The 26,423-nt window shown below is 40.2% G+C and overlaps 1 protein-coding gene across 1 annotated transcript in view; it reads left to right on the forward strand.

Moving 5' to 3' along the window:
* Window positions 1-25,870, forward strand: part of LOC134202655 (gamma-1-syntrophin-like) — a 46,410-nt gene extending 20,540 nt beyond the window's left edge. The window contains 7 exon segments of the mRNA XM_062677681.1: window positions 1-35; window positions 10,119-10,245; window positions 10,752-10,892; window positions 22,895-23,079; window positions 23,191-23,574; window positions 24,437-24,640; window positions 24,953-25,870. The exon segment at window positions 1-35 is cut by the window's left edge and continues 124 nt beyond it. Of these exon segments, the coding sequence (XP_062533665.1) occupies window positions 1-35; window positions 10,119-10,245; window positions 10,752-10,892; window positions 22,895-23,079; window positions 23,191-23,574; window positions 24,437-24,640; window positions 24,953-25,063 (1,187 nt within the window). The 3' untranslated portion in view covers window positions 25,064-25,870.
* The last annotated feature ends 553 nt before the right edge of the window (window positions 25,871-26,423 follow it).

Here is a 26,423-nt window from a genome sequence, read left to right on the forward strand (position 1 = left end):
CAGGTCAGCTATTCGTGGGTGATGCGATTATCAAGGTAAATATGATATTATTTTCAAATAACAATGAAGTATCGTGTCTAAATTAAAGAGTTCACGAATCGTGTAAAAGTTCGAGGGCCATATTAATAACCAATGTGCCCAATTACTCTGTAAAAATAAACAGCCCGGCCATTTTTTATGAAGGCCTGTGTGTTCTCTAGCAAGCAAGTGAAAATTGCAGTTTGGGAAAACACCTGTCTAGCATACTGGAGTTGTGGGTTCATATCCCACCGAAGAAAGTGGATACCTGCAATAAATGTTTCGAGCTAAATCTTTCACATGTTGTGCAATTATACAAATCGAGTTTTACATTATAAAATATGCATATTTGAGCTCTGTATCCAGATTTCTTTCATCAACTGATGTGAATATTCATTTTGTTTTTTTTTTTGTTTTTTTAAACTGCTTACTGCTGCTCCAATCGCTTTTCTATTCATCTTGGTGCTACCCTCAAACGCCATTTTTTATCAAGTTATTGAAAATTTTCGACTCTCACAATTTTTTGTTCTGTGTTTATAGTTAAGTGTACCGCAGGGTTTGAACCCTGAGAGAAAAAAATATTGTTTCCAAATATTATCAGTATCTGCTTTTAACGAGTTTGTTCTGTATTTAGAATGGCAGTGTGAAAGGGTAGTAGAATTCTCGTACAAATGGATATCATACATATTAAGAAAAAACTGTATGAAAGCAACATATACCGTGGGAGACCGAAATTCTTCCACATCATAAAATATTAATCAATTGAAGGGGGTTGAGGTAATTAATTTTTAAATAATGATTATAAATATTATTTATGATTATAAAATTATAAATAATAATTATAAAATTATTTATCTTAGCTCATATACTTGGCAGTAAGCTTTACATTCAATGAGATTGTTCATCTTTGGCTTTGTCTTTGAAAATACATAACAAAAATACATAACATAAATCCAAAATAAATCACCACCCACCAAACGCGGAATTTCTGGTGCCATTTGTTTCTGTGTAATTCAACCAAAAGTAACTGTGTTTTTTTTTGCAGCATGCGAATCATAAAGTAAGACAAGGGAAGATCCATTAACGCAAAAATTGGGGATTTTCAATTCCCCCTCCCCCGTATGTCACACTTTTTGTATGAAACATCTAAGAATTGTAACTAATGGGGCAGCCCTCACATCGGCACACATAAGACTCGGCATACGCGCTTGATTCTCTCGCGACCAAGAAAACACCTGTAGGGTAACGGTACCAATAGTGGAGGTATTAGTAGATCCACAAAAGAAAATATTTTTTTAAAATTGATAATTACGGGAAATTTACTGCTTTATTATCTTAGTCAATAGATAAACTAATAAATTTGCTAACAAAAATGAGATAAATGTCATTTAACATCAGCAATTACCAAATATTGCTTGCACCACTATGGGTACACTGTTCCTTTAGTGGCGGTAAAAATTAATTTTGGTTCCTATAGTGGTGCTATCCATGGGTTTCTTATGAGACTCACCACTTTTGGTACAGTTGCACCACTATAGGTGCAAGGGAGTCAATTTTGTTAAGGAAAATCATTGTTTTCAATAGTTTTTCAAGCGAAATCTTAACAGGATATTTAAAGCACGACGCATCAACTGAAACCATCGTAGAGTCTATAAATATGATAAATCTCATTAAAACCCCACTATTGGTGCCACTATTGGTGCTACCTCCACTACGGGTACGGTTACCCTATACCGTTTAGCAACACTTCCACTTTATTAAGCACACAGGTACCTTCACTCCCACTTTCTTAATCGGCTATCTCCAACCTTCTCACTATCCTTTCTTGCTACGCTTCTTCTGTTTACGGGGCCCCTTCACCGTTTCACCACCTTCACACGCCTTTCCTCCGTTTCTCCACCAAGCAGGCGATGATCGCTTGTCCCTTCGCAGCGGAGCTGCTCCTTGACCGAGTCGCTCGCGGATGGGTTCGACGGCGTCACGGCCCTTCAAGCAAAATGGCGGCTCCCACGGACAAGGCTTCTGCGGACCTGCTCGAGCAGGCGCCTTCTACGCCACCCCCCAATGGCCGCCCATTTTTCCGTGATGCTGCAACTGGTGATGAATAGCGGAACTGGTTTGTGGTATGCCTGCATCCTTTCCGGTGGGTGATGGGTGGTTGTGATGCTTCACGCATATTCAAATGTGCTTTTGGTTTCTTACTTCATTTATAATATGGAACAAAAACGCGAAAATCTCACACATCTCGAAATGACAGACACACCACACGTTACAAAATTTTGAATTCTTTTCGAAAGAATTTTCGTACGTACGAGAATTTTCGAATCCAAATCTGTTAAGTAAAGCATAAGATGTCAACGAAGAGCTAATACACCGGTTCTGAAACATTTTGATTGTGATAAATTGCAAAGAGCTAATTAACCCTAAAAAATTAAACAGTTATTGCAAAACAACCTACCGGTTATATTTACAGCTGTATAGGCTGGAGTGCCAATGCAAGCACTTAATACAAAGTCAGACTCATCATGCCAGGAAATCGTTAAGAGAGAAAAATTTACATGATGTTTTCATTCGTGCTATGAACTCGTCTGGTCCTTTGATAAGCTTATTAAACTTACACTGATTGACATAAGTATTCGGCATGTTTTAAATGCTATTAAATGCTATTAAATGCTATCTATGAAAACATAACAAATACTTCTGTGTATGTATTCTGGAATACACAGAAGATATTCAAAGTTTTGGAATGAATTAAAGTTTCTGCAGTACAACATATTTGAGTAGAGAGAAAAATGCCATGGCAGATAATTTAATCGATCTCAACGAAATAAATATAGACGTTAATACTGCCTGTTTTATCGTGCATCTGTTCAGTAAGCAGATAGCGTATTTGATATACTGCCTATGATCGCATATCAGTGTCATTTGAATTTTCGTCGTTTTCGAGTTAGCATCTGTAACGGTCATTTTCATCATAATATTATCAAATGGAACTGTAAAATAGGAATGTTTGTTGAGGAAAAGTTAGAAAAAATATCAAGCCGGTTTGTACCAGATTAAAACTGACCGCATATGAGTACCTTTTTATTTGATAATGGGACTCATATGTGGTCATTTAGGCTTGTAGGCATTATTTATTTAAAGTTTTTTACTTGTCATAAGTTTGTACAATTCCATTCAATTCCGCTACTCTATTGTATCTTTGACAGATACGTATTTCGACTCCAACAGTAAGGCCGTCTTCAGTGTCTCGTATTTGATTCGACTTGAAAAAGGAACTTCCCGGAGTAGTTCTTGGAGGAATGTTCTGCAGAATATCTTGAAAAAAATCTGTGGGAATTCCGAAACCATATCCCGGAAAAAGCTGGCCACTTGCCTGCACAAACTGATAGTCAGAATCTGGGAAACCGAACAGCTACCGGAGGAGTGGAAGGAAGGGGTTATATGCCCCATCTACAAGAAAGGCGACAAACTGGAGTGTGAGAACTTTCGAGCGATCACCATCCTTAATGCCGCCTACAAAGTGATATCCCAGATCATCTTCCGTCGTCTGTCACCATTAGTGAACGAGTTCGTGGGAAGTTATCAAGCCGGCTTCGTTGACGGCCGCTCGACAACGGACCAGATCTTTACTGTACGACAAATCCTTCAAAAATGCCGTGAATACCAGGTCCCAACGCACCATCTGTTCGTTGATTTCGAGGCGGCATACGACAGTATAGACCGCGTAGAGCTATGGAAAATTATGGACGAGAACAGCTTCCCTGGGAAGCTTACCAGACTGATCAAAGCAACGGTGGATGGTGTGCAAAACTGTGTGAAGATTTCGGGCGAACACTCCAGTTCGTTCGAATCGCGCCGGGGACTAAGACAAGGTGATGGACTTTCGTGCCTGTTGTTCAACATTGCGCTAGAAGGTGTCATGCGGAGAGCCGGGTGTAACAGCCGGGGTACGATTTTCAACAGATCCAGTCAATTTATTTGCTTCGCGGATGACATGGACATTGTCGGCCGAACATTTGCAAAGGTGGCAGAACTGTACACCCGCCTGAAACGTGAAGCAACAAAAGTTGGACTGGTGGTGAATGCGTCAAAGACAAAGTACATGCTTGTGGGCGGAACCGAGCGCGACAGGGCCCGCCTGGGAAGCAGTGTTACGATAGACGGGGATACCTTCGAGGTGGTCGAGGAATTCGTCTACCTCGGATCCTTGCTAACGGCTGACAACAACGTTAGTCGTGAAATACGAAGGCGCATCATCTGTGGAAGTCGGGCCTACTACGGGCTCCAGAAGAAACTGCGGTCGAAAAAGATTCGCCACCGCACCAAATGTGTCATGTACAAGACGTTTATAATACCGGTTGTCCTCTACGGACATGAAACATGGACAATGCTCGAGGAGGACTTGCAAACACTCGGAGTATTCGAGGGACGGGTGCTTAGGACCATCTTTGGCGGTGTGCAAGAAGACGGCGAACCCAGTATCCAGAAGGCAGCTAAAGCCGGAAGGGTACGATGGGCAGGACATGTTGCAAGAATGCCGGACAGCAACCCTGCAAAAATGGTGTTCACTTCCGATCCGGCAGGTACGAGACGGCGTGAAGCGCAGCGAGCGAAATGGGCAGACCAGGTGCAAAACGACTTGGCGAGCGTGGGGCGTATCCGAGGATGGAGAGATGCGGCCTCGAACCGTGCATTGTGGCGTCAAATTGTTGATTCAGTGTTATCTGTTTAGATGTTAACTAAATAAATGAATGAAATGAATCCCGGGGAATCCTTGAAGAAATTTTCGGTGGAACTTGTAAAGGGATTTCTGGACGAGTTCTTTAAAATATTTCCGAGGAAATTCTTGACGGAATTTTTGGGAAAATTCATGGAACAATTCCTGGAAGAAAAGCGGTAAATTATTGGAAGAATATTTAGAGAAATAGGTAGATGATTTTTTAGACGAATTTCTCAAGAAATTTCGAGGATAATTCCCGAAGAAACATTTTTTTTTTGAAGGAATGTTCGGAAAAGTTCCCGGGGCTTTAGTAGGAGGTGGCTATCGAGCGCTTTCACGTGCACTTCTGAAGAAATTCAAAGGAAATTTCTGGAAAGACCTCGAGGTAATTAATGAAGAAATCTTGGAGAAATTTCTGGAGTAACTCCAGAGAGAATGTCAGAGGAGTTTACATGGGAAGGAGACGTGGATATTTCAAAGAGAAATCCTAAGTAAATTACTGAAGAAATCACCAAGGAAACGACTACTCAGTGACTGAGTAAAATTGTATTGCTCTCTCTCTCTCTCACGGAAATTTTACTCAATTTCCGGGAAAAGCAGGACAACTCAAAACTATGAGTAATCCTGCTTTTGACGGAAGTTGAGCAAAATTTGGGAAGAAAATAGATGTCAATACAATTTTACTCAGTCACTGAGTAGATGAAAGTTAGAGTGCATATTCAAAAGAATTAACGGAGAAATATTTTGCAATAATTTAAGATGGATGTTCGGAGAAATTTCTGAGAGAAACCTTGAAAAAAATTGGAAGAAATTTAATTTGGCTAGCGCACTCCTATGAATGTTTGGAGGAACTTCCGGAAAAATTCCGGGAAGAACTCCCGGAAGAATTCATAAAGTAGCTTCCGAAGAAATTTCTGGAAGAACTTCCGGAGAAATTTATGGAGTAACTGCCGGAGGCATTTCTAGAGGAACTGGAGGTACTTGTGTACCTTGTGTTGTGTGTAGGAATTTCTGAATAAACTTCCGTAAGAGTTTCTGGAGGAACTTTCAGAGGATTTTTTTGAAGGAACTAACGGAGGAACTTCCGGAGGATTTTTCGGAGGAATTCCTGGAGGAACCTCCGCAGGAACTGCGAGAGAAAGTTTTGGAGGAATTCCTGGAGGAGCTTCTGGAGGAATTCCTGGAGGAACTTACGGAGGAATTCCTGGAGGAACTTACGGAGGAGCTCCTGGATCAACTTACGGAGGAATTCCTGGAGAAACTTCCGGAGAAACTCCTGGAGGAACTTCCGGAGCAACTCCTGGAGCAACTTCCGGAGGAACTCGTGGAGGAACTCCTGGATGAAATTCTGGGGGAACTCCTGGACGAACTTTCGGAGGAACTCTTGAAGGAACTCCTGGAGGAACTTCCGGAGGAACTCCCGGAGGAACTTCCGAAGGAAATTCCTGGAGGAACTTCCGGTGGAATTTCTGGAGGAACTTCCGGAGGAATTCCTGGAGGATCTTATGGAGAAATTCTTAGAAGAACTTTCGGAGGAATACCTCTAAGAACTTGCGCTGGAATTCCTGGAGGTTCATGCGGAGGAATTCCTGGAGGAACATCCGGATAAATTTCGGAAAATTTCTAATGCATGAAATTAGTTCACGCCGACTCACCCCGCCGCCAATCATCAGCGCCGCCCGTGACACCGCCACGCCACCGTCACTGGCTGAAAATGATCTATGAAACTTCAATCGGCACACAGGTCTAGATTGAATATCAAATGAGATGCGGTATGAAATTTTCGAACAAACTTCTAAGGTATCCCAGGAAGAACCCTTGGAAGAAACTGCTGTTCCAGGATAAATTTCTTCAGAAATCCCAGCAAGACGTCTGATTGAATCTCTAGTGGAAACCAGGGATGAATTTTTGAAGGAACTTCTGGGAATATGCCATACAGTGATCGTTCGCTATAATTGGACACGACCTCAACCCAACTTCTTCTTCTTCTTTACGTTTTAGGTGGTGCTTCCTTTTGTGCACACACCCACCTAACTGAACTGGCATCGCAGGCCATATGTCCAACCTATTTCTATTTATACTCCGTGGAGTTTACAATCATGGTATGATGTTCTTCTTTATCGACATTTTTTTGTTCATGTGTCAAAGCGACTTATAATTATTTTCTTTTTACGTCCGTAGACTTTGCTTTTCGTTTATAGTCGCGTAGACTTTTAGTCACATTTTAGGGTGAAAATACACTTCCGTTCTAAAAATTGGTTCGGTATGCCCGATTGAGCTCAAAATTGCAACAAAGATAGTTAATATGTTAAAGATCAATTCCACAGAACATTACGATGATTAAATAAACTTTCAATTGTTGGAGTTGGGTTGTGTACTTTGGAATTCATTGATTGTCATGATAAATGTGCTCATGTTATGCATATGCAAGGCATAGATTTTTGTGTTACATTTTCATACCGATTTTTCAGATTTTCAATGCCAATCACTTTCATTGCATTCAGTTTTACAAAGATTTTGAAGAATTTTTAAACGTATTGTAAGAAAATCTAGCATTCTATCGAATGCCTTTTTGTGAACAGGCGAGCAAATCGGAAAACCTTGTCAATAGCCAGGAACAAGGATATTGTTTTATCTATAGTTTACAATATTAACACATACTACAGTCAGAATCCAATGGAAAAAATAATTTCGTATCATGTCAATCTTCACCTGTGATTTTATGTAGGCATCATGTGTAGTGTGGTTAAGCATTGTGTGGTGTAGGTAGTTCTACTCTTCTGAGGCCACACATTTCATTTTGTTAACACATTCCAAGGCAAATCTCGTGAAAAATGCCTAAATATATTTTCTCTGATAATCCCACTATTGGAGCTGTTCGGAGTCGGTACAAATATGAAACTAACCCTTCTGCTGCCATTTTTTTTCCTTTTTGCGGTTAATCTGACAAGTCTTGATATAATGACGCGTTTCTTTACAACAGAGAAAAAAAAGGTTGAGAAAAACGAATCTTGCTACACTGCGTAATTTATTGCAAATTGTGTTAATTTCTAGACATTGTCTAAAGTTTCTAAGTAATGTTTTATATTCCTGATGATGATGCCAAGTTATAGTTGTCTTGCTTAAATGCCGCTGGTCATGTTAGGCCAGTGAGGGCTGCTTTAATTCCTTTTAAGAGTGAAAGGAATAAAAAATGCACAAGGATTTTAATGAATAGAATCTTCTCAATATAGATATGTGATACATCCAGCTTGTTAACTTAATTAAATCCACACACCAAGTCCATCCCCAACACATTCAATCCCAGGGCCTGTGCATTACCGAGTAGGAAGTAATCAAACACAAAAAGGATCATGCAAGGACTCATTTCACATTCTGGTAAAAAGCCACATTTCAAAACCACCTCGAACCACACGTCTCGTGATGCAACGAGTAACGAGGTCTTATACCTGACTAAAATAAAAACTCCTTTAAAAAAATTGAAATTTTCCATAAATGAAATCAGGAAATTGTCAATAAAGAAATCAGGGTATGAGCCTTGAATAACTATAAAATTTCCACAAATTATGCAAAATTTCCATCCACAAAACAAAACTAAATTAGCATTTTTAAAAGCAAAAATTACAATTATAAAAGAAGAATTTTCAATATTAGCAATAAGCAATTACAAAATTTTCCATAGAATAAATAGTTTTTCCACCATTTTTTTAAAACTTTTTCCGAAAAAATAAAAAGAGAGCAATAAAGAAATATAAAACTAAGCATTTTTCATAGATGACCCTTTATAATTGCAATTTTTACTTTTTTAAATGCTCATTTATTTTTGTTTTGTGGAAAATTCTTAAATGTTTATGGAAATTTTGCATTATTTGTAGAAATTTTATATTCATTTATTGCTCGTACCCCGATTTCTTTATTGGCAACTTCCTATTTTTTTATGAAAAAATTATATTTCTTCATGGAAATTTTATTTTGCTGCCCTTATACCTTCCTGAATCCTGGCAGGGGATCTGATTGGATGGATGGTTGTGTGTTCATCTCTCTACGAAGTGCGGAGGGTAAATTACATCCCTGAGGAAGCTCTAAAATGGTTGCACGTCGAAAGGGTTCCTGGCATGTGCAATAATTGTCAAATGATGCTCCGGAAGACTGGTGCTTGAATGATTGTGTCCGTTGTATGTGTTTTCTCGCTCTCCATCATAACAACGCATTCCCACTGGAACATGGTCATTCAGGGATTTATTTTTGAAACGTCTTTGTATAATTATCAGCGAAAAGTTAGCAACTGAGAGTTCATTACGTATTGCATTACGTAAGATAATTAAAATCAGCAGCAAAATAGGCATATTATGGAAAAATAAAAATTCTACAAATAATCTCCTATATAATAAAAAAATTAAATGGTCTGTGTTCGTATCCGCATAACTTAAAAACGGCTGGATGGGTTTTCTCCAGTCCTTCAGCAAATATGACCGTTATCGTTTCCGACAGGTTTATATGATATTTTCTTATGCGAAAATCACGAGTAAGGTTGAGTAAATCGTGAATTTGTATTTGTATGAAAATTTTGCATGGGCGGTTCACAATGCCAATGTTTGCCTACTATGCAGCACAACGTCTGCCAGGTCAACTAGTGTTTGATAATTATTGATTTACAAATAATCCCATTTTTTAGGAAATGATAGTTTTATTTAATCTTTATCGAAATCTCAGATACATTTATTGGAGTTGTGCCTCAATAGTTGTTTGCCTTTCCCGTACAACAAAGTTGTACTATCATCATTCCAAAAGGGACCTTTTTTAAGAGGCTTGGAGGTTCATAGTGTGATATAACATATAGGGGAACTTTTCCGATCTCCATCTCATATATTCGTATGACTGCTCCTTGAATTCATACCATGTACCCATTCGAAAACAAAGAATTGGTGCGCAAATTGTTTTATTTCTCATTTTTGTATTTTTTTCAGCAGTGAGCCGGATAACAGCAAAACACGACGCAAATTGAGCCTAAATTGTCTGTTTTGCGAATGGTATTGATATAGGAGCATGTTATTAATAATGGAACAGATACCCTATATTCATTTCATCGCGAAACAAAGAAATACAACACTAGTTTCGTCGCTTCTTTTTGTCAAGTGCTAAAAAATACACAAAAATAAGAAACAAATCAAATTTCTTTTCATTCCTTTGTTTTTGATGGGATGAATATCGGAGCCATGAGATGAATTTCAGGAGCAGTTCCCCTATATCAAGACTTTCTCGCAAGTAGTTGCATTCAACTGGGAGCGAAGCCTAATTGATCACTAATAGCTGAATTAATTTGATTTTGTTTTTCTAACTTATCTTTTGTACTTGTTCTTCCTTCTTTGCCCTACAGGTTAATGGTGAATACATAACTGCCTGCCCACACGATGATGCCGTGAATATTCTTCGAAATGCTGGTGATATCGTAGTCCTAACTGTTAAACATTACCGAGCAGCAACACCGTTCCTTCAAAAGCAACGTGAGTAAACCAAATGTGAAAGCAAACAATTGTAGTCTGGTCTTACATAAAGGGATAATGTGGAACAATCCTTCAAATTCAATACCATCATGAGCGATAAGCTTTAATTCCATAGAATACTGTCCCGATATCCATTTCGTCACTGTCCAACCACAAGTCGACAGCCACTGTATACCTAAATTAACCCCACAGCAGGGGGATTTTCCCTTAGCACTGTTTCTGTGACACGTTTTCATTATTCTTGTTTTGTACATTTTTCCCACAATCCTCGTGACAACAACCGCTACACAACGGCGCCTTTTGGGGACCATTTACACACCGCCCAATCACCGTTCCGATTCGTAACTCCATCACTGTCAACGAGCATAATTCCATCACTTCTGATGGGAACCGAACCACATTTGCATCGTATTCCCGTGGATCCGGCTGTGCTCTGGATTGGCGTTGACATCGATCGAAATTCGATATCCGACGAAACATGTTGCCCGGCTCGTGCACACACACAGTGAGTAGGGAGACTCCCGAGTCGGACAATGATGCAACCTGCGCCGAATTGAAGGCAGACGAGGTCTGGAAATCGGCAAACAACAGCAGACCAGTCTCCATCAGCTCCGAGCCGGAAAATCGATGGATTGATTTAGTGTCGGGTGAGTAAAGATATTTTTTTATATTGTGTTTAGAATTTCGCTAGATTAATGTTCAATTTATGTCAGGCCAACGCATATATCATAAAATTTCTATTAAAAAACAGCAGAATTTTGCTTTACTTTTATGTGCTCATATTCATGACAAAATTTTGCTATGGTTCAGTTTTATAGACCACTGTAAAAGTTTATGAAAATTAAAAAAAAATATGAATTACAAATACGTGGTTGGGAAATTTGTAAGTAATAAACTATTTTTTCTGGCTAATGATCTATTACATGGGGCCCTCCATAGCCGTGCGGTAAGACGCGCGGCTACAAAGCAAGACCATGCTGAAGGTGACTGGGTTTGATTCCCGGTGCCGGTCTAGGCAATTTTCGGTTTGGAAATTGTCTCGACTTCCCGGGGCATAAAAGTAAAATCGTGTTAGCCTCATGATATACGAATGCAAAAAATGGTAACTTGGCTTAGAAACCTCGCAGTTACTAACTGTGGAAGTGCTTAAAGAACACTAAGCTGCGAGGCGGCTCTGTCCCAGTGGGGGATGTAATGTCAATACGAAGAAGAAGAAGATCTATTACATGCATTCATCTCTTAGACTAGGTGTTCCGTTAAGTTAAGATTTTTTCTCTGGTTGAATTGAACCATGTGTAGAAATTACAATGTTTTTAACTTAAACTAAACTAAACCTAATGTAGTCTCCCTTACAGTTACAGTTATGATACCTACCTGGATACCTGGCGTATTGTAGAGCTCCATAATCGTCGGTCTTGTGCGATGTTCCTCTAGTTTCCCCGAACGCTTAGGGTCTCCAGGTCCGAGTCCACCACGTGCAGCCGGTTCTCTGTTGAATCTTGTTTTCGCTATTCTTTCTTCCCACATTCGCACTAAATAACCAGCCCAATGAAGTCTGCCGTATGTTATACTTTTTTAATATATTCTTCTTTGTATACTTGATACAGCTCATGATTCATGCGTCTGCGCTACACACCATTTTCTAGTTTCCCTCCGAGTATTGTACGCAGCACTTTTCGCTCGAAAACCTCAAAAGCGCTCCGGTCGGCCACTTATAACGCCCATGCTTCATGTCCATAATGGGCCACTGGTAGAATCAGAGTTTTGTATAGAACAAATTTCGTTCCCGTCTGCATTTTGCGGAACCTAAGCTGGTTACATAATCCATAAAAGGCCCCATTCGCAGCAGCAATACGTCTTTTAACTTCACGGGAAACGTCATTGTCACATGTCACAAGCGTTCCAAGGTAAACAAATTCTTCAACAACTTCAAACACATCCCCATCAAGCACTACCTCAGCACCAACACCACTAGGTCTTCCTCTATCTCTACTTGCCACCATGTACTTTGTCTTGGTAGAGTTAATGGTTAAGCCTCGCTGTCTCCCTCTTCGGTGGGACAAAAGCCTCCACGACTGCTCTGCGATCGATTCTAATAAGGTCGATATCGCCCGCAAAGCCCAGGAGCATATGCGACCGTGTGATGATAGTGTCGTTCCTCTAAACGCCAGATCTCCTAATAGCGCATTCGAGTACAATGTTGAATAATAAATTCGAAAGTGCATTACCCTGTTTCAATCCGTCTAAGGTCACAAACGAGGTTGACACTTCGTCTGCAATCCGAACACTCGATTTCGAGCCTTCCAGCATTGCACGTATCAGTCTTATCAGTTTCGCCCATGTTCGGACATTATCTACCACAACTCATTTCTTTTCACTGAATCGTACGCTGCTTTGAAATCAATGAACAGATGGTGAGTCTGCAAGTTGTACTACCGGAATTTATCAAGGATCATCCGCAGGCTAAACATCTAATCCGTCGTTGATTGGCCCTCACGAAAACCTGCCTGGTATTAGCCTGGTATTCGTAGTTATGATATGCCTGCTTATAAGGTTTTAAGAAGAAAAGACAACTTAAGGCCCATTTCTTCACCTTTGCTTAACTCTGAGGTGCACGCCAGAGAAGACACGACGTGTGATACGACGCGACTCACGCGAAGGAATAACAATTAGTATCAATGAAGTGTCAAATTGCACTGTCGCGTTGCATCGCGCCGTCGCGTTTACTGTGGCTTCCCCCAGCGGTGCTTACTGGTACGCTTGAATGAGGCTTCATCTAAGTAAAGAAGACTTTTAGCGATAACTATTACGAAATAAAGTTATGATTGAGAAAATTAAAATATTGACACATTATATTCAATTTTAATTTTCAATTAAATTTTCTTACCAATTACCACAGACGTGAAGATCGACCATAAGACTTCCTAAAGGCCATCATCAAATTGAAGCTCATATAATGTCTGGAAAATCATTACCTATTGAATCTTGTTTGGGAACGATTCCAATGCTGTTGCGACCATCGTAGGCCCATAATGATAGTATTCGGCGTTTTCTTGAAATGAGATTTAGAATATGTAGTGGTTAAAACTGTAAGTTGAGAATGTTTGATAATTGCCCGTTGTGGGCTTTATATTAAGATTTAGAAGCCTTCAAGATCAAGATCCGACAACACTTCCCTAATAGGCTTTGGTTGTTTTCCTCGGACCCGGTGATGTTCAGTTAGCGCAGATCTGGGGCTACGATGCTCCTCGCACGCCCACACGACATGATCGATGTCCTGATAATCCTCGCCGCAAACACAGAGATAATCTTCCGAGAACCCCACTCTGAAAAGATGTGCATTTAAAGTGTAGTGATTGGACATTTGACGACACATGGTTCGAATGAAGTCTCGTCCCATATTCAATTTTTTGAAACATGGACGCTTCGATACCTGCGGGCGAATTGAATACAGCCATCTACCCAACTCCCCATTTGTCCATTTATGTTGCCAGCTGTTCAAGGTTTCCTGACGAACTAATGTGAAAAATTCATCGAAGGTGATTTTCCGATCATAAATATCACCTTCCATAGCGCCCACCTTAGCCAAAGAGTCCGCTTTCTCATTTCCCGGAATCGATCAATGAGAAGGGACCCAAGCCATGGTGATTGTGTAAGACCGTTGTGATAAGGCACTCAAAGCTTTCCGTACCCATTCAGAAGATACGCTGAGTGCTTAACCGGTTTCATTGACCGAACAGCCTCCAAGGAACTTAGACTGTCGGTGAAGATGAAAAAGTGATCAGGAGGTAGGGATGCGATTTGCTCGAGTGAATAGTGTATAGCTTAAAATAGGCGCTATGAAAAACGTTGAAAACACCGAAACCAGTGGAGTCATCCATTTTTGACCCGTCTGTAAAAAAGCTTCTCTCCTCACTGGCGTGCCCGTATTTGCTTGCAAATAATGGAGGTATGACCTCCGCACACAGAAAGTCTGGTATTCCATGAACCTCCTGCTTCATGGACAGATCAAAAGTAACAGAGGAACTGTAAGAGTCTAAGAAGTTAGCACGATTGGTGTCAACCAAAGATGGGCTTACCTCTAGCGTTATGTACCAGTGATAAATACTCATGAATCGAGATTGAGGGTTTTGTTCGAGCAGCTTCTCGAAGTTGTCAATGACCAATGGATTGAGAACCTTACAGCGGATGAGGAACCGGAGCGATAATTCCGCGAAACGATCTGTTAGTGGCAGTACTCCCGCAAGTACTTCCAAGCTCATCGTATGTGTCGAATTCATACATCCTAACGCGATACGAAGACAGCGGTACTGAATCCGTTGAAGCTTCAGCATGTGTGTTTTAGCCGCGGACTGGAAGCAGAAACTACCGTATTCGAGGACCGACAAAATGGTTGTTCTATACAACGTCATAAGATCTTCGGGATGCGCTCCCCACCATGTTCCGGTTATTGATCGCATGAAGTTGATCCGTTTCTGGCATTTTTGTGTCAGATACACAATGTGCTTCCCGAAGGTACATTTCGAGTCGAACCAGACCCCGAGGTATTTAGAAGACATGCTATGAGTGATTGCCTTACCCATCAGTTGGAGCGGGAACTTTGCCGGCTTATGTTTTTTTGAAAAGATAACCATCTCAGTTTTCTCCGGAGAGAATTCGATACCCAGCTTCATAGCCCAAGTGGACAAATTGTCCAGAGTATCTTGCAACGGTCCTTGCAGATCAACTGCGGTTGGCCCCGAAACGGATACAACACAATCATCTGCAAGCTGTCTTAACGAGCAATTTGGCATGAGACAATCATCAATGTCTCTGACGTAAAAATTGTAAAGGCTTAAACATGAGCCCTGGGGGGACCCATGTAGCTAATTCGTGAAGTTGCCGAGTCACCATGAGAAAAACTCATACACACAACAAATTGTAAAAATAATTGTTTAAAATTGGTGAAAGTCCACACGAGTGGAGTTTGTCGGATAAGACATCAACGCAAACTGAATCAAAAGCCCCCTTAATGTCCAAAAACACTGAGCTCATTTGCTCTTTTTTAGCGAAAGTAAGCTGAATTTCTGAAGAAAGCAACGCAAGACAGTCGTTCGTTCCCTTGCCCCTGCGGAAACCAAATTGTGTATCTGACAAAAAACTATTCGATTCAACCCATTTGTCTAGCCGGAAGAGAATCATCTTCTCCAACAACTTCCGAAGACATGACAGCATCGCGATGGGGCGATACGAGTTATAATCCGACGCGGGTTTTCCGGGCTTCTGGATGGCTACCCGAGCAAAGTCTGAAAACATAATGAGAGCATAAAGAAAACATATGTTGATATTGATATCAAATCGAAATCATTATTTGTTTTCAAATATAAATCATCATGACTGATAACATATTTTGATCTCATTTTGCTGTTGATTTCTAAATTGTATGATCTGACATCAAACTGTGTACTTATTTTGTTATCGAAACCAATATCAAAATTAGTTTTCGATTTACTCTCATCGATAGCAGGAATAGTTTTCGATTTGACGTCACAGTAATATTTTTCTGCTGTAGATTTTGATCTTTTAACCGTTAAAACGACCAAAAGGATATCAACCTGAGTTATCAAAATTAGGCGATTTCACAACAACAAAATTAGTTATTGATTTGCTCTCAAGCTTTGCTCGGGTATCACCCTCACTTGCCTCCAATCATCCGGAACAATGTTGCACTCCAGAAACTGGTTGAACAGGCTCAATAAGCGCCTCTTCGCGACGTCTGGGAGGTTTTTAAGCTAATTGAACCTGATTCTATCCATCCCTGGAGCGGAATTGTTACATGAAAGGAGAGCAAGCGAGAATTCAATCATCGAAAAGGGGCGACCCGAGCAAAGTCTGAAAACATAATGAGAGCATATAGAAAACATATTTTGATATTGATATCAAATCGAAATCATAATTTGTTTTCAAATATGAATCATCATGACTGATTACATATTTTGCTGTTGATTTCTCATTTTGCTGTAGATTTCTAAATTGTATGATCTGACATCAAACTGTGTACTTATTTTGTTATCGGAACCAATATCAAAATTAGTTTTCAATTTGCTCTCATCGACAGCAGAAATAGTTTTCGATTTGATGTCACAGTAAGATTTTTCTGCTGTAGATTTTAATCTTTTAACCGTTAAAACGACCAAAAGGATATCAACCTGAGTTATCAAAATTAGGCGATTTCACAACAACAAAATTAGTTATCGATTTGCTCTCAAGCTTTGCTCGGGGATCCATGTCAGCAAAAGCATCACGTAGCTCTTGTTTCACCGGCACCGAATCCGGACAAACTTTCTTTGCGAAGTCAAGTATCCACCGCGACGAGCTTTCACGATCTTCATTTACGGACGACGCGTTGCGCATTCTTCTCCCGACGGTCCACAGGGTTTTCATTGAAGTCTCGCGCGATAAACCTTCAACGAAAGTGCGCCAATGTCCACGTTTCTTCACTTTGACCAGTTTCTTGAACTGGATCTCGAGCGCGATGTACCGTTTGTGAAGAACGATTGAACCGTGTTTCCGAAATTCTTTGAACGCGGCGGATTTCTTTTCTTGCCTGAAGAGCACTGTCAAGGATCAACTGGGATAGAAACTCGTACTCTTCTCGCGGTGGAAGTGCTTCTATCGACATTACGCCATCAATTATGGCCTCCGCATATGTGCCCCAATCGATGTGCTTCGTGAGGTCATATGAGAGGTCGATAGAAACAGATTGATTACGTCCATTGGAAATCGAGACCTCGATCGGCAAATGATCACTACCATGGGGATCTTGGACCACCTTCCAAGTACAGTTCAACGATAATGAGCTCGAACAAGCTCTTGCTGGAGGAGCCACTCGTGTAACTTCTCCTGTATTCAAAATTGACATATTAAAGTCGTTGCAGAGGTCGTTATATCATTGATGAACGGTTGTCGTCGTACAGTTCCCCCCAGCCTGTTCCGTGGGAGTTAAAATCTCCCAAGAGCAACCGTGGCTCGGGCATAACCGAGCAGATGTGCGAGAGATCTCTACGAGATATCGCGGTGTTTGGAGGAAGATATATCGAGGCGATACTGAGGCCTTTTCCTCGAATAGTCGACTCTATAGAAGGAGTGCTGTTTTTTGATCCCTAAAAGCACCCCTCCATATCGATATGCCCGATCGCGGCGGATTATGTTGAAATCAGGAAATTGAAGGTTCACATCTGGTGTTAGCCATGTTTCACATAAAGCAAAAGCATCGCATTGTAATTTGTTAACTAAAAGTTTAAAAATATCTAATTTTGGAAGAATACTTCGACAGTTCCACTGTAGAATCGAAAACGTGTTACCCTTATTGACTAAGTTAGCCATCGAAGGATACAAATGACTTGAGAAGGGGCATTTTTGAAGCCAGCTGCTTCAGGAGAGGAGTCAGAATAGGAAGAACAGTTTTGACCATGTTCTTCACGGGGTCGGAAGCATCAAAGAAGTTGAGGATGAGCTCCACGATGCCAGAAAGAGTGAGCATTGGAGCGCTCGGGGCTCTTCTGCTCGCTCTCTATGCTCTCTTTCTGGCTGAGAAATCGCAAAAATTGGGGTATCTGGGATTTTAGATGTTCCCGGAAGCGGTGGAAACTCTCGATCATCCCGATGTGAAACTACAAAAGTTGAACGTTTTTGAGTATTTCCACCCGCTTTGAATTTGACCATGTTGGAATGGGGCACTTTGAGGCTGTTTTCTAGGCTTTTTCGAGGGTCGCTGGCTCTGTTTTATTCTCTTCCTCGTTGAGCCATTGAAAACAAAGGGAACCCCATTTCCAACCTCGGAGTCGTAGCTACCTTGATCGTCCAAAGGAAGAGACGAGTAGATGCCCGAGCAAAGTCTGAAAACATAATGAGAGCATGTTGAAAACATATTTTGATTGTGACAGCAAATTGAAATCATAATTTGTTTTCAAATATGAATCATCAGGATTGATTACATATTTTGATCTCATTTTGCTGTTGATTTCTAAATTGTATGATCTGAAATCAAACTGAGTACTTATTTTGTTATCGAAACCAATATCAAAATAAGTTTTCGATTTGCTCTCATCGATAGCAGGAATAGTTTTCGATTTGATGTCACAGTAAGATTTTTCTGCTATACATTTTGTTATTTTAACCGTTAAAACGACCAAAAAGATATCAAATTAAGTAATCATATTCGGCGATTTCACAACATCAAAACAAGTTATCGATTTGCTCTCAAGCTTTGCTCGGGTGGTGTCAGAAATGACTGGAGAAGCGGCCTTCCTCAACATTTCGGCGTAACTTCGCCGAGAACGCTGCTGAAGAGACCGTTTCTGGTGGATTCGCTGCTGTATGTACGTTGGACAAGCTTCAAGAGCATGTGGAGGGCTTTCGTTACAATAGACACATTTCGGTGCCGTCTTGCACGCCCCCTCCACATGCTTCTCTCCGCATGATGCACAGCGAGGTTTATTGCAGCAGTACTGAGCGGTGTGGCCCAGCTGCTTGCAATTAACACAATTCATCACCTTCGGTACATACAGCCGAAGAGGTAGACGAAGTTTGCCAATCACTACGTAGTCAGGCAGTGCGGACCCGGAAAAGGTGACGCAGAAAGAGTCGGACGGGAAAATAAATCCGCTTCTCTCCCTCCTGCGACACCGAATACATTTGTTTGCAATCCAGTATCGCAACAGGAGGCAAGATCTAGGCAGTTATTGAAGAATGAACGAGATGTGAAACCTCATCTTGATATATTTGCATTCCAAGTAGTTATTGTTGTCATGTTGTTGCTGGTTCCAAGTAGTATACAAACTTCATTCATATCACTAATACAAAGCTGTCTATTCTTTGAAAATGCAAAATGTGAATAAATTGGAATGATACAACTTCACGCCGAAAACGTAAGGGAAAAAACGGGCTAATATCGCAAAGAATTGAAATTAGATTAAAGACCCTCAAGCTATTCGTGCAAGCCTAGAAGTCTTACCCCATAAATTTCTAGGATGACCATCATCATATGCCATGAACGCATTTTATTCATGGCCCACAAAGGACAAGTACCAAATTTAAAACAGGCTGATATATCTCTGGTGTAGATCCTAATGCCTTACTTCAGGATTTTCTTGGATGACCATGAACATTTGAAATGGGTGCATTCAAATAGGCCGAAATAACTCTGGTTACGCGTGAAGTTCTTGAGGATTGTTCAAGGGTTTTTTTGGATAACAATGAACATATGCAATGAAAGCGGTCTATTCTATGTACTACAAAGGGCATATGCCACTTTTGGAACAGGCCGATAGATCACTAGTCACGCGTGTAGACCTAAAGGCCTTTTCCAGGGTTTTCTTGGATGACCATGATCATATGCAATGAAGGCGCTCTATTCTATGTATCACAAAACACATAGGTCCAAGCTCCAGGAGAATCTCGAAAAACTTTAAATGCTTGAAAATGATGATGAACGTCTTAATGTACGTGTTGGCACGGCTTGCAACGTAGAAATAATCAGTCACGGTCTTATGAGCAGTTTGCTTGTTTATTCGGCAAAAAAGCTTTAAAGCTAAAAAATAAATTCATTCGTTTCACAATTCATTGATAAGTGTTTGGCAATACTCACAATTCAGTGACTCTGGGTGTATCTAGTCTACGTCATAAACCGTTCTGTGATCTGTTTCTAGTCAGCCCTAGTTTAAGTAGTATGTAAGGTCTTAGTCATAACTTCAACTTTAGTTTTTAGTCTACTCACAATTACGTATTCCGTTTAACTAATTTAAGGTGGGTAATTCAGGTTTGCATAGGAATTTAATTCAATCGATACTATCTTAGGGCAAGTTATGCATGTGACCTAACCTAGAAAAACATCAATCATTATTCTCATTTTGCATGACAATGAAACTCCGTGATTAGCTCACTAAGATCATTATTTGAGCTTATTTGCTTGGGTCATCAAACATGTTTCTGCTTAACTTCACTAATTCACTTTAACGCAATCAACGTTCGTATTGTTATTCTTTAGTTCTGTTATATTTTTTTCGTTGACCCTGTCAATCATACACACCGACAGCGCCGTACTGCTGTAGCCCTACGTTCGTAACACCTCCCGCTACAGTACGTCATTAAGCATCTGCACCGCTTATGACTTCTTGATTTCTCGGCGTACCAAGAACATCTTACGGCCTCAGCACTCAAAAAAGTTGACTACCATTATAATGAAAACAATTTTGACGACCCTAATACCGGAATTGGTAAAAGACACATCTTAAGACTAAAAGTAAGTTAAATATCAAACTTTGCTAACCTAAAAGATGGCAAACTTTTTATACGCTCCAAATTCCAAATAGCGCTCCCTCTTTTTACGCCCTCAATTCGAAATAACGCTCCCTCTTTTCATGCTCTGATTCCATTTACGCTCCCCCGTTTTGGGCGTAAAAAGAGGTTTTGCAGTACATATGTTGTGATTGTATTATTTTCCAAGGACATGTACCAGCATGTAACACTTTTGAAAGCAATTGACAGACCTTCGGTTACGCGTGTGGACCCTATAGCCTTTCTCCAGGGATTTCTTGTATGACTGAGGACGTATCCGAGAGATTTCTTCGATAGTGCAGAACATATGTAGTGATCACATTTGATTTCAAGGAGCACAAATAGCACGTACCACTTTTGAGACAAGTGCAGACCCATGGTTACGAGTGTAGACCTTAAGGCCTTTCTCTAAAGAATTCTTGGATGACTCGGAACATATACTGTGAACGTATTCTATGCTAAGTACCACAAAGAGCATGTACCGCATTTGAATTTGGCCTTTGGTTACGCGAGTAGATCTTTAGGTTTTACTCCAGAGATTTCTCGAATGACTAAGACTTCACTTCTGGGATTTTTTGCATTACCCGAAGCATATACTGTGAACACTTTCAATTCTAAGAAGTGTAAAGAGCTTGTAACATATTTGAAACTTGTTTAATGGCCTTTGGTTACGCGTGTAGACTCTTAAGCCTTACTTCAAAGATTTCTTGTATAACCACGGACATGAGCTGTAAACCTTGACAATTGGCAAAAAAGTACACCCAGGTTTTTTTTTACACGGTTTGGTTTTAGTCGTTTAAGGCCTTCAGCATAAATGAAACAATGAGTTAACCCCACCAAAAAATTCACAAAAAATCAAAGAAAATTCGGGGGGTATTTAAAAAGCTGTGAAAGTTAACCGGGTTAACCGAGAAATTAATGAATTCCAACCGCGTAAAAAAAACCTGGGTGTATATGAATTTCTGTTTCCAAAACTGTCAAAATTATCCAATTCGGTTGAAAATTGTTTAAGTTATGAGAATATCAATTTATTGGAACACTGGTACCCTGTCGGTCGTCCACGTGTGTTTTTTTGTTGGCCGCATAAGGGTTAACATAATATCAAGTTTACGAATCGACTTATCTGTTTTGTGGACGGAGATTCGAACGTCGATTTATCGAGTATGATAGCACTCCTGCGGGGAGTCAATACCGTAGAAAGCCGTCAATACGTAGAAGAAGATTTAGGCGGCCCGCGTGGCTTAGGCGGCTCTGCGTGCACGCCGCTTCCACGCAAGGTACCCAGCATCAAATGTAGTCGTGCACACGTTTACGTGTGCATTGCTCCATTTGATGCTGGGTACCTTGCGTGTACGCAGCGTAAAAAACCGCTACGTGGACATCGGCCCTTATGCTACCTGGCGATGGAGTTGGTTTGCGTGGGAATGTTGTCAGATTGAGTCCTTGCTTGCAGGAGCGGATGGTTCGTTTTAAAAGTTTGGTATTGAACCAAAACATTTTTAAAACGAGCTTTTTGAGCTTCTTTTGTTCGGAGGGAATATTCAAATTGGGATTCAAATGTTACTACAGTCAAACCTCCATGAGTCGATGTTCTATGACTCGATATCGACTCATGGAAGCAAATTATGCCATATTAAATAATATTTTCTGGGTTACTGTGATCGTCCCTTGAAACAGCTTTCCAAAGAAATTCTCTTCCACATCTCGATATTTCCATGAGTCGATGGTCCCTTCAATATCGACTCATGGAGGTTTGACTGTACTAATGGTGAAACTACAAATTTAATACAAACTATTCCGGCAAAAGATCTAACTACTGCACACAATGTTCAAGTGGTTATCATAGGCCACTGTTTCCTACACAGATAAAAATATGTTGTGATTTTAATGTATTTTCATGCATATATTTGGAGCATGCAAACAAAAGTGTGCTTGCTAGTAAAATTCAGTCAATTTTAATTGAACATCGAATGTTAATACGTTTGTTGGGATTGGCTGCAATTTTACACGTCGTTGAATTGTCAAGACTATTTGCTGTGAATAGGGGGGACTTAGGGACAGATTCAGCTTTGACAAACATAGCTAACAGGTAGCTCCAACTGAATACCCAAAAAAATATGTCTTTTATGAACATTCTCTGATTTCTGTATTGCACAAAATCGTCGATATAGATAGACTATCTGTATATATAATTCAATCCAACAACAACTATTTGTAAAAGTATTGAATTCTTTCATCTACATACGTCGCCCTGTACCTCAGACATTTAGTCAATCGCAAAATAATTGAAAATTCCACCTTTTGATCGTTGTATTCAATTTTCTCCCACCAGTTCCTCTCATGATGGCCTACGTGACACGATACATCTACGGCACGGATAAGCTTCGACCGAATGCATTCGAAGTACGTGGCCTCAATGGAACCACAACGGGAATAATTCACTGTGACGAGCTGGCAATCCTCAGTCAATGGCTCAAATACATCACCGACAACATTGTGGGGTTGACCAGTTTACAGGTATGCGAAGCGGGCGGTGTGAAAACCACCTTTGGAATGAATTTCCTTTTTTTGAAAATCGTGATTCACATCAATGCAATCTATATCTATCGTCCTTTCTATCCATAACAGATGAAGCTGTACAACCGCAACTTTCCCGTCGGTGAACGGATCGAGTACATGGGTTGGGTGAACGAGGGTGTCATCAGTAACCACATCTCCTGGCAGAGCTACAAACCCCGCTTCCTGGTCCTGAAGGGCACAGAGGTGATGCTATTCGATGCACCCCACTGAATGTGGCCGGCTTACAGAAAGCAAACCGTAGCCTACAAAGTGTACCAAACTATGTTTCGGGTGGTGAAGGAGTCCGAGACGGTCGACTCCCGGCAGCATTGCTTCCTGCTGCAGAGCTCGGGTCACGAACCACGATACCTTAGTGTGGAAACGCGGCAAGAACTTCTGCGAATCGAGAATAGCTGGAATGCTGCCATCGTTACTAGTGTAATTAAATTAGGGGTAAGTATTCCATTATTTTTATCATAGTATATAATAATATTCCCGTGAATTCTTATTAGCTTAATATACAGACCCATTCGGTTTTGGCAACACGATCGGAACATTTATGTTGCCAAAATCGAAATGGTTTTTGTTTTCTCATGATACTTCACATATCTTCGTTTATTCTGACACTAGACACACAGTGATGATTTTTTACGCGGATATTGAAATCTAAGCATTTTTCCTAGAAATTTATTTCTAGAATTTTTTTACGCGATTTTTTTACGTCAGTTTTGAGGTCTAACCAGTGTTTTTAGAGGTCTAAAGATCTAATCAGATTTTTACGCGGATTATGAAACTTACGCGATTTATAAGCAATTTCAAAAATAAAAAATAAATTTGTGTTCCCAAAATCAATTTTTTTTTTTGCAAACTCGAATGTTTTTAAAAACGAATGATGCCAAAATCGAATGAAGTCTGTACTGCCGCTAACCGCAAGTCGAGCACATCAGTATATGGATGCAAATACAGATGTGCTCGGCTTATGGTTAGTGGCAGTGTACCTCAATAACCCATGCATGCAAATGTATACCAGTTAAAATACTGTCCATCTAATCGACGATGGAATTGTCGGTCGATGAAGGAATGAGGAAGTTTGTACAGTAGGTCTTTTAAAATGACTTTTTTCGTTCACTGCGTAACGCATGCGGAAGATCCTTGTACAGCTCCAGCATTCAAATTGCATTTGGTTTTGATTCCTTCTGACAGCTTAACCACGGGGTATACACCAAACATGGGTTTATCCATGCCTTTAATTCCTCATGTATCAACATGGTTGTTCATTTAACTGAAATATCATTCATCAATATAATTATTGCAGCGTAAAACATTCGCTGTATCTCATCATGGAAAGACTGGCGGTCTAACCCTGGACTGGCAAGCCGGCTTTTCTCTAACGGAAGGCGCCGATGCCAACATTATTTGGCAGTACAAATTCTCCCAGCTGAGGGGTTCAAGTGACGATGGAAAATCTAAACTAAAGCTGCACTTCCAAGACCATGAAACGCGATCCATCGAAACTAAGGTACGTAGGCGTAGTATTCGAAAAAAAAAATATGTTTTTTCTCTATCAGCTTGAATGATTGGAGTTTTGATTGGAATGTAGGAGATGTGTTTCTAACATTGTCTCATATCAGTGCTGGTAACAAGTCGAATTGAAAGTTCTTTTTTCCAATGCATTTCTTGCTTACTGTTCGTATATCCTCGGCTTGAGTAAACTATCCAATTTCTACTAACTTGATCAACAATTTTCCATATCTTCTCTATCTCTTCCTCTTCTCTTTTTTCGAAAACTTCTTCAATTATATTTTTCCTTTTACTTTTTCCCCGATTTTAGGAGCTCGAATGTCAAGTTCTACAAAGTTTGCTCTTTTGTATGCATGCGTTTTTAACGGCTAAAGTTGCTTCGGTTGACCCAGCCTTTTTGAGTTCGATTCAGCAGGCTTGAATTTGCGCTGAAGCTGCCACAGATCGAGATGCCGGAGAATGTGATGACGACGATGACACTGGCAGCGTGCTTCAGATTACAATTGTAGAACCGTAAGCAATTCCGTAGATTAAACGCAATTATTGAAGGGGAAAACCTAAGCAGAAACAAACAATCAAAATTTGCCCTACAATGGCGCAGCCTAGTTTAATTAGGATTGCGAAACGAGCGGTAGGTGTGTTAGTACAGGTTACCCAGTCACAAAGCTACGCAAAAGCATGATATTCAGTCGTGTTTTCCAGAATTGAAACCTAAATAAGCGACTACAACTAAAATTGACTGATTTTCACAAAAAGTATTTGCTTTAGTTTGAGGTATTTCGTAGATATAGTCTTATTTAGTCTCTAAATCAAATTAAAAACATGAGAAGAGAAACGAATTGGAGCCAACTGATGGTGATGATATACTCTCTTATGTTCTCCATTGAAGGTGCTAACTGAGAAGGGCTGAAGTCAATTCTAGCCCGGTGTGGAAGACAAGCATAAAAAATGTAATTGCTATTCCTATCGAAGGCGAACATGTTCATTATGATGTGAAGCCACATTAATAGTAAATGCATTCAACGAACTTGATAACAAGGGCAGTGTAATTTAAAAACCAAATAATTTTGAGGAAAAAAATAACGGTACACGAGGTTGTTGCGAGGATGATTGAGCGAGAATATGTGCTAGCCAAAGCATTTAGGGTGATAAGAGAAAAATAATTCGGATAAGTGAGCGGTACTAAGCTTTTCGATAATAAAGAGTAATGTGCAAGTATTAAATCGAATCCGAATACATGAGTAGTCAAACAGCGAATTTCAATTGGAAAGCATACCGAAAGAATATAGTATTCATTCTTCATGATCCCCGATTTAGAATTGAACTGATTGATTGGAATACAATAAGAACGTTGTTTTCTAATGTTCCGCAAGAAGTCAGGTAGTCAGCTTGCTTATTTTTGTTTCTCTTTTGTTTGAAGTTGTGATATTATCTACAGAGCCAAGCTTTGACGAGTTTTTCTTGATCTATACCTGAACATGGCCACGTTGCGCATAGTACGGGAAATATTACGTCGCAATAAAATGAATATACAATATAGCAGAAAATCAGTTTTCAGTTGCTTTTTAATAACACGAATTGATGGAACTAGGGACAAGTGTCATATCCAACACCCCTATTCCTGTCTCCAATATTCATAATGCAACGTACACACCAGTCAAGCAGTTTGACGAACATTGACTCCGCCCCCAAGAAAACGCTTCGGTTGCTGCTTTGTTTGAGCGTGTGTGAAGTTGTTTGAACAATCATTTGACAGTTGGCGGCTCGGTTGGAAAAAATTA

This window comes from Armigeres subalbatus, unplaced genomic scaffold (assembly GCF_024139115.2).
Source record: "Armigeres subalbatus isolate Guangzhou_Male unplaced genomic scaffold, GZ_Asu_2 Contig1318, whole genome shotgun sequence".
NCBI classification, from domain to species: domain Eukaryota; kingdom Metazoa; phylum Arthropoda; class Insecta; order Diptera; family Culicidae; genus Armigeres; species Armigeres subalbatus.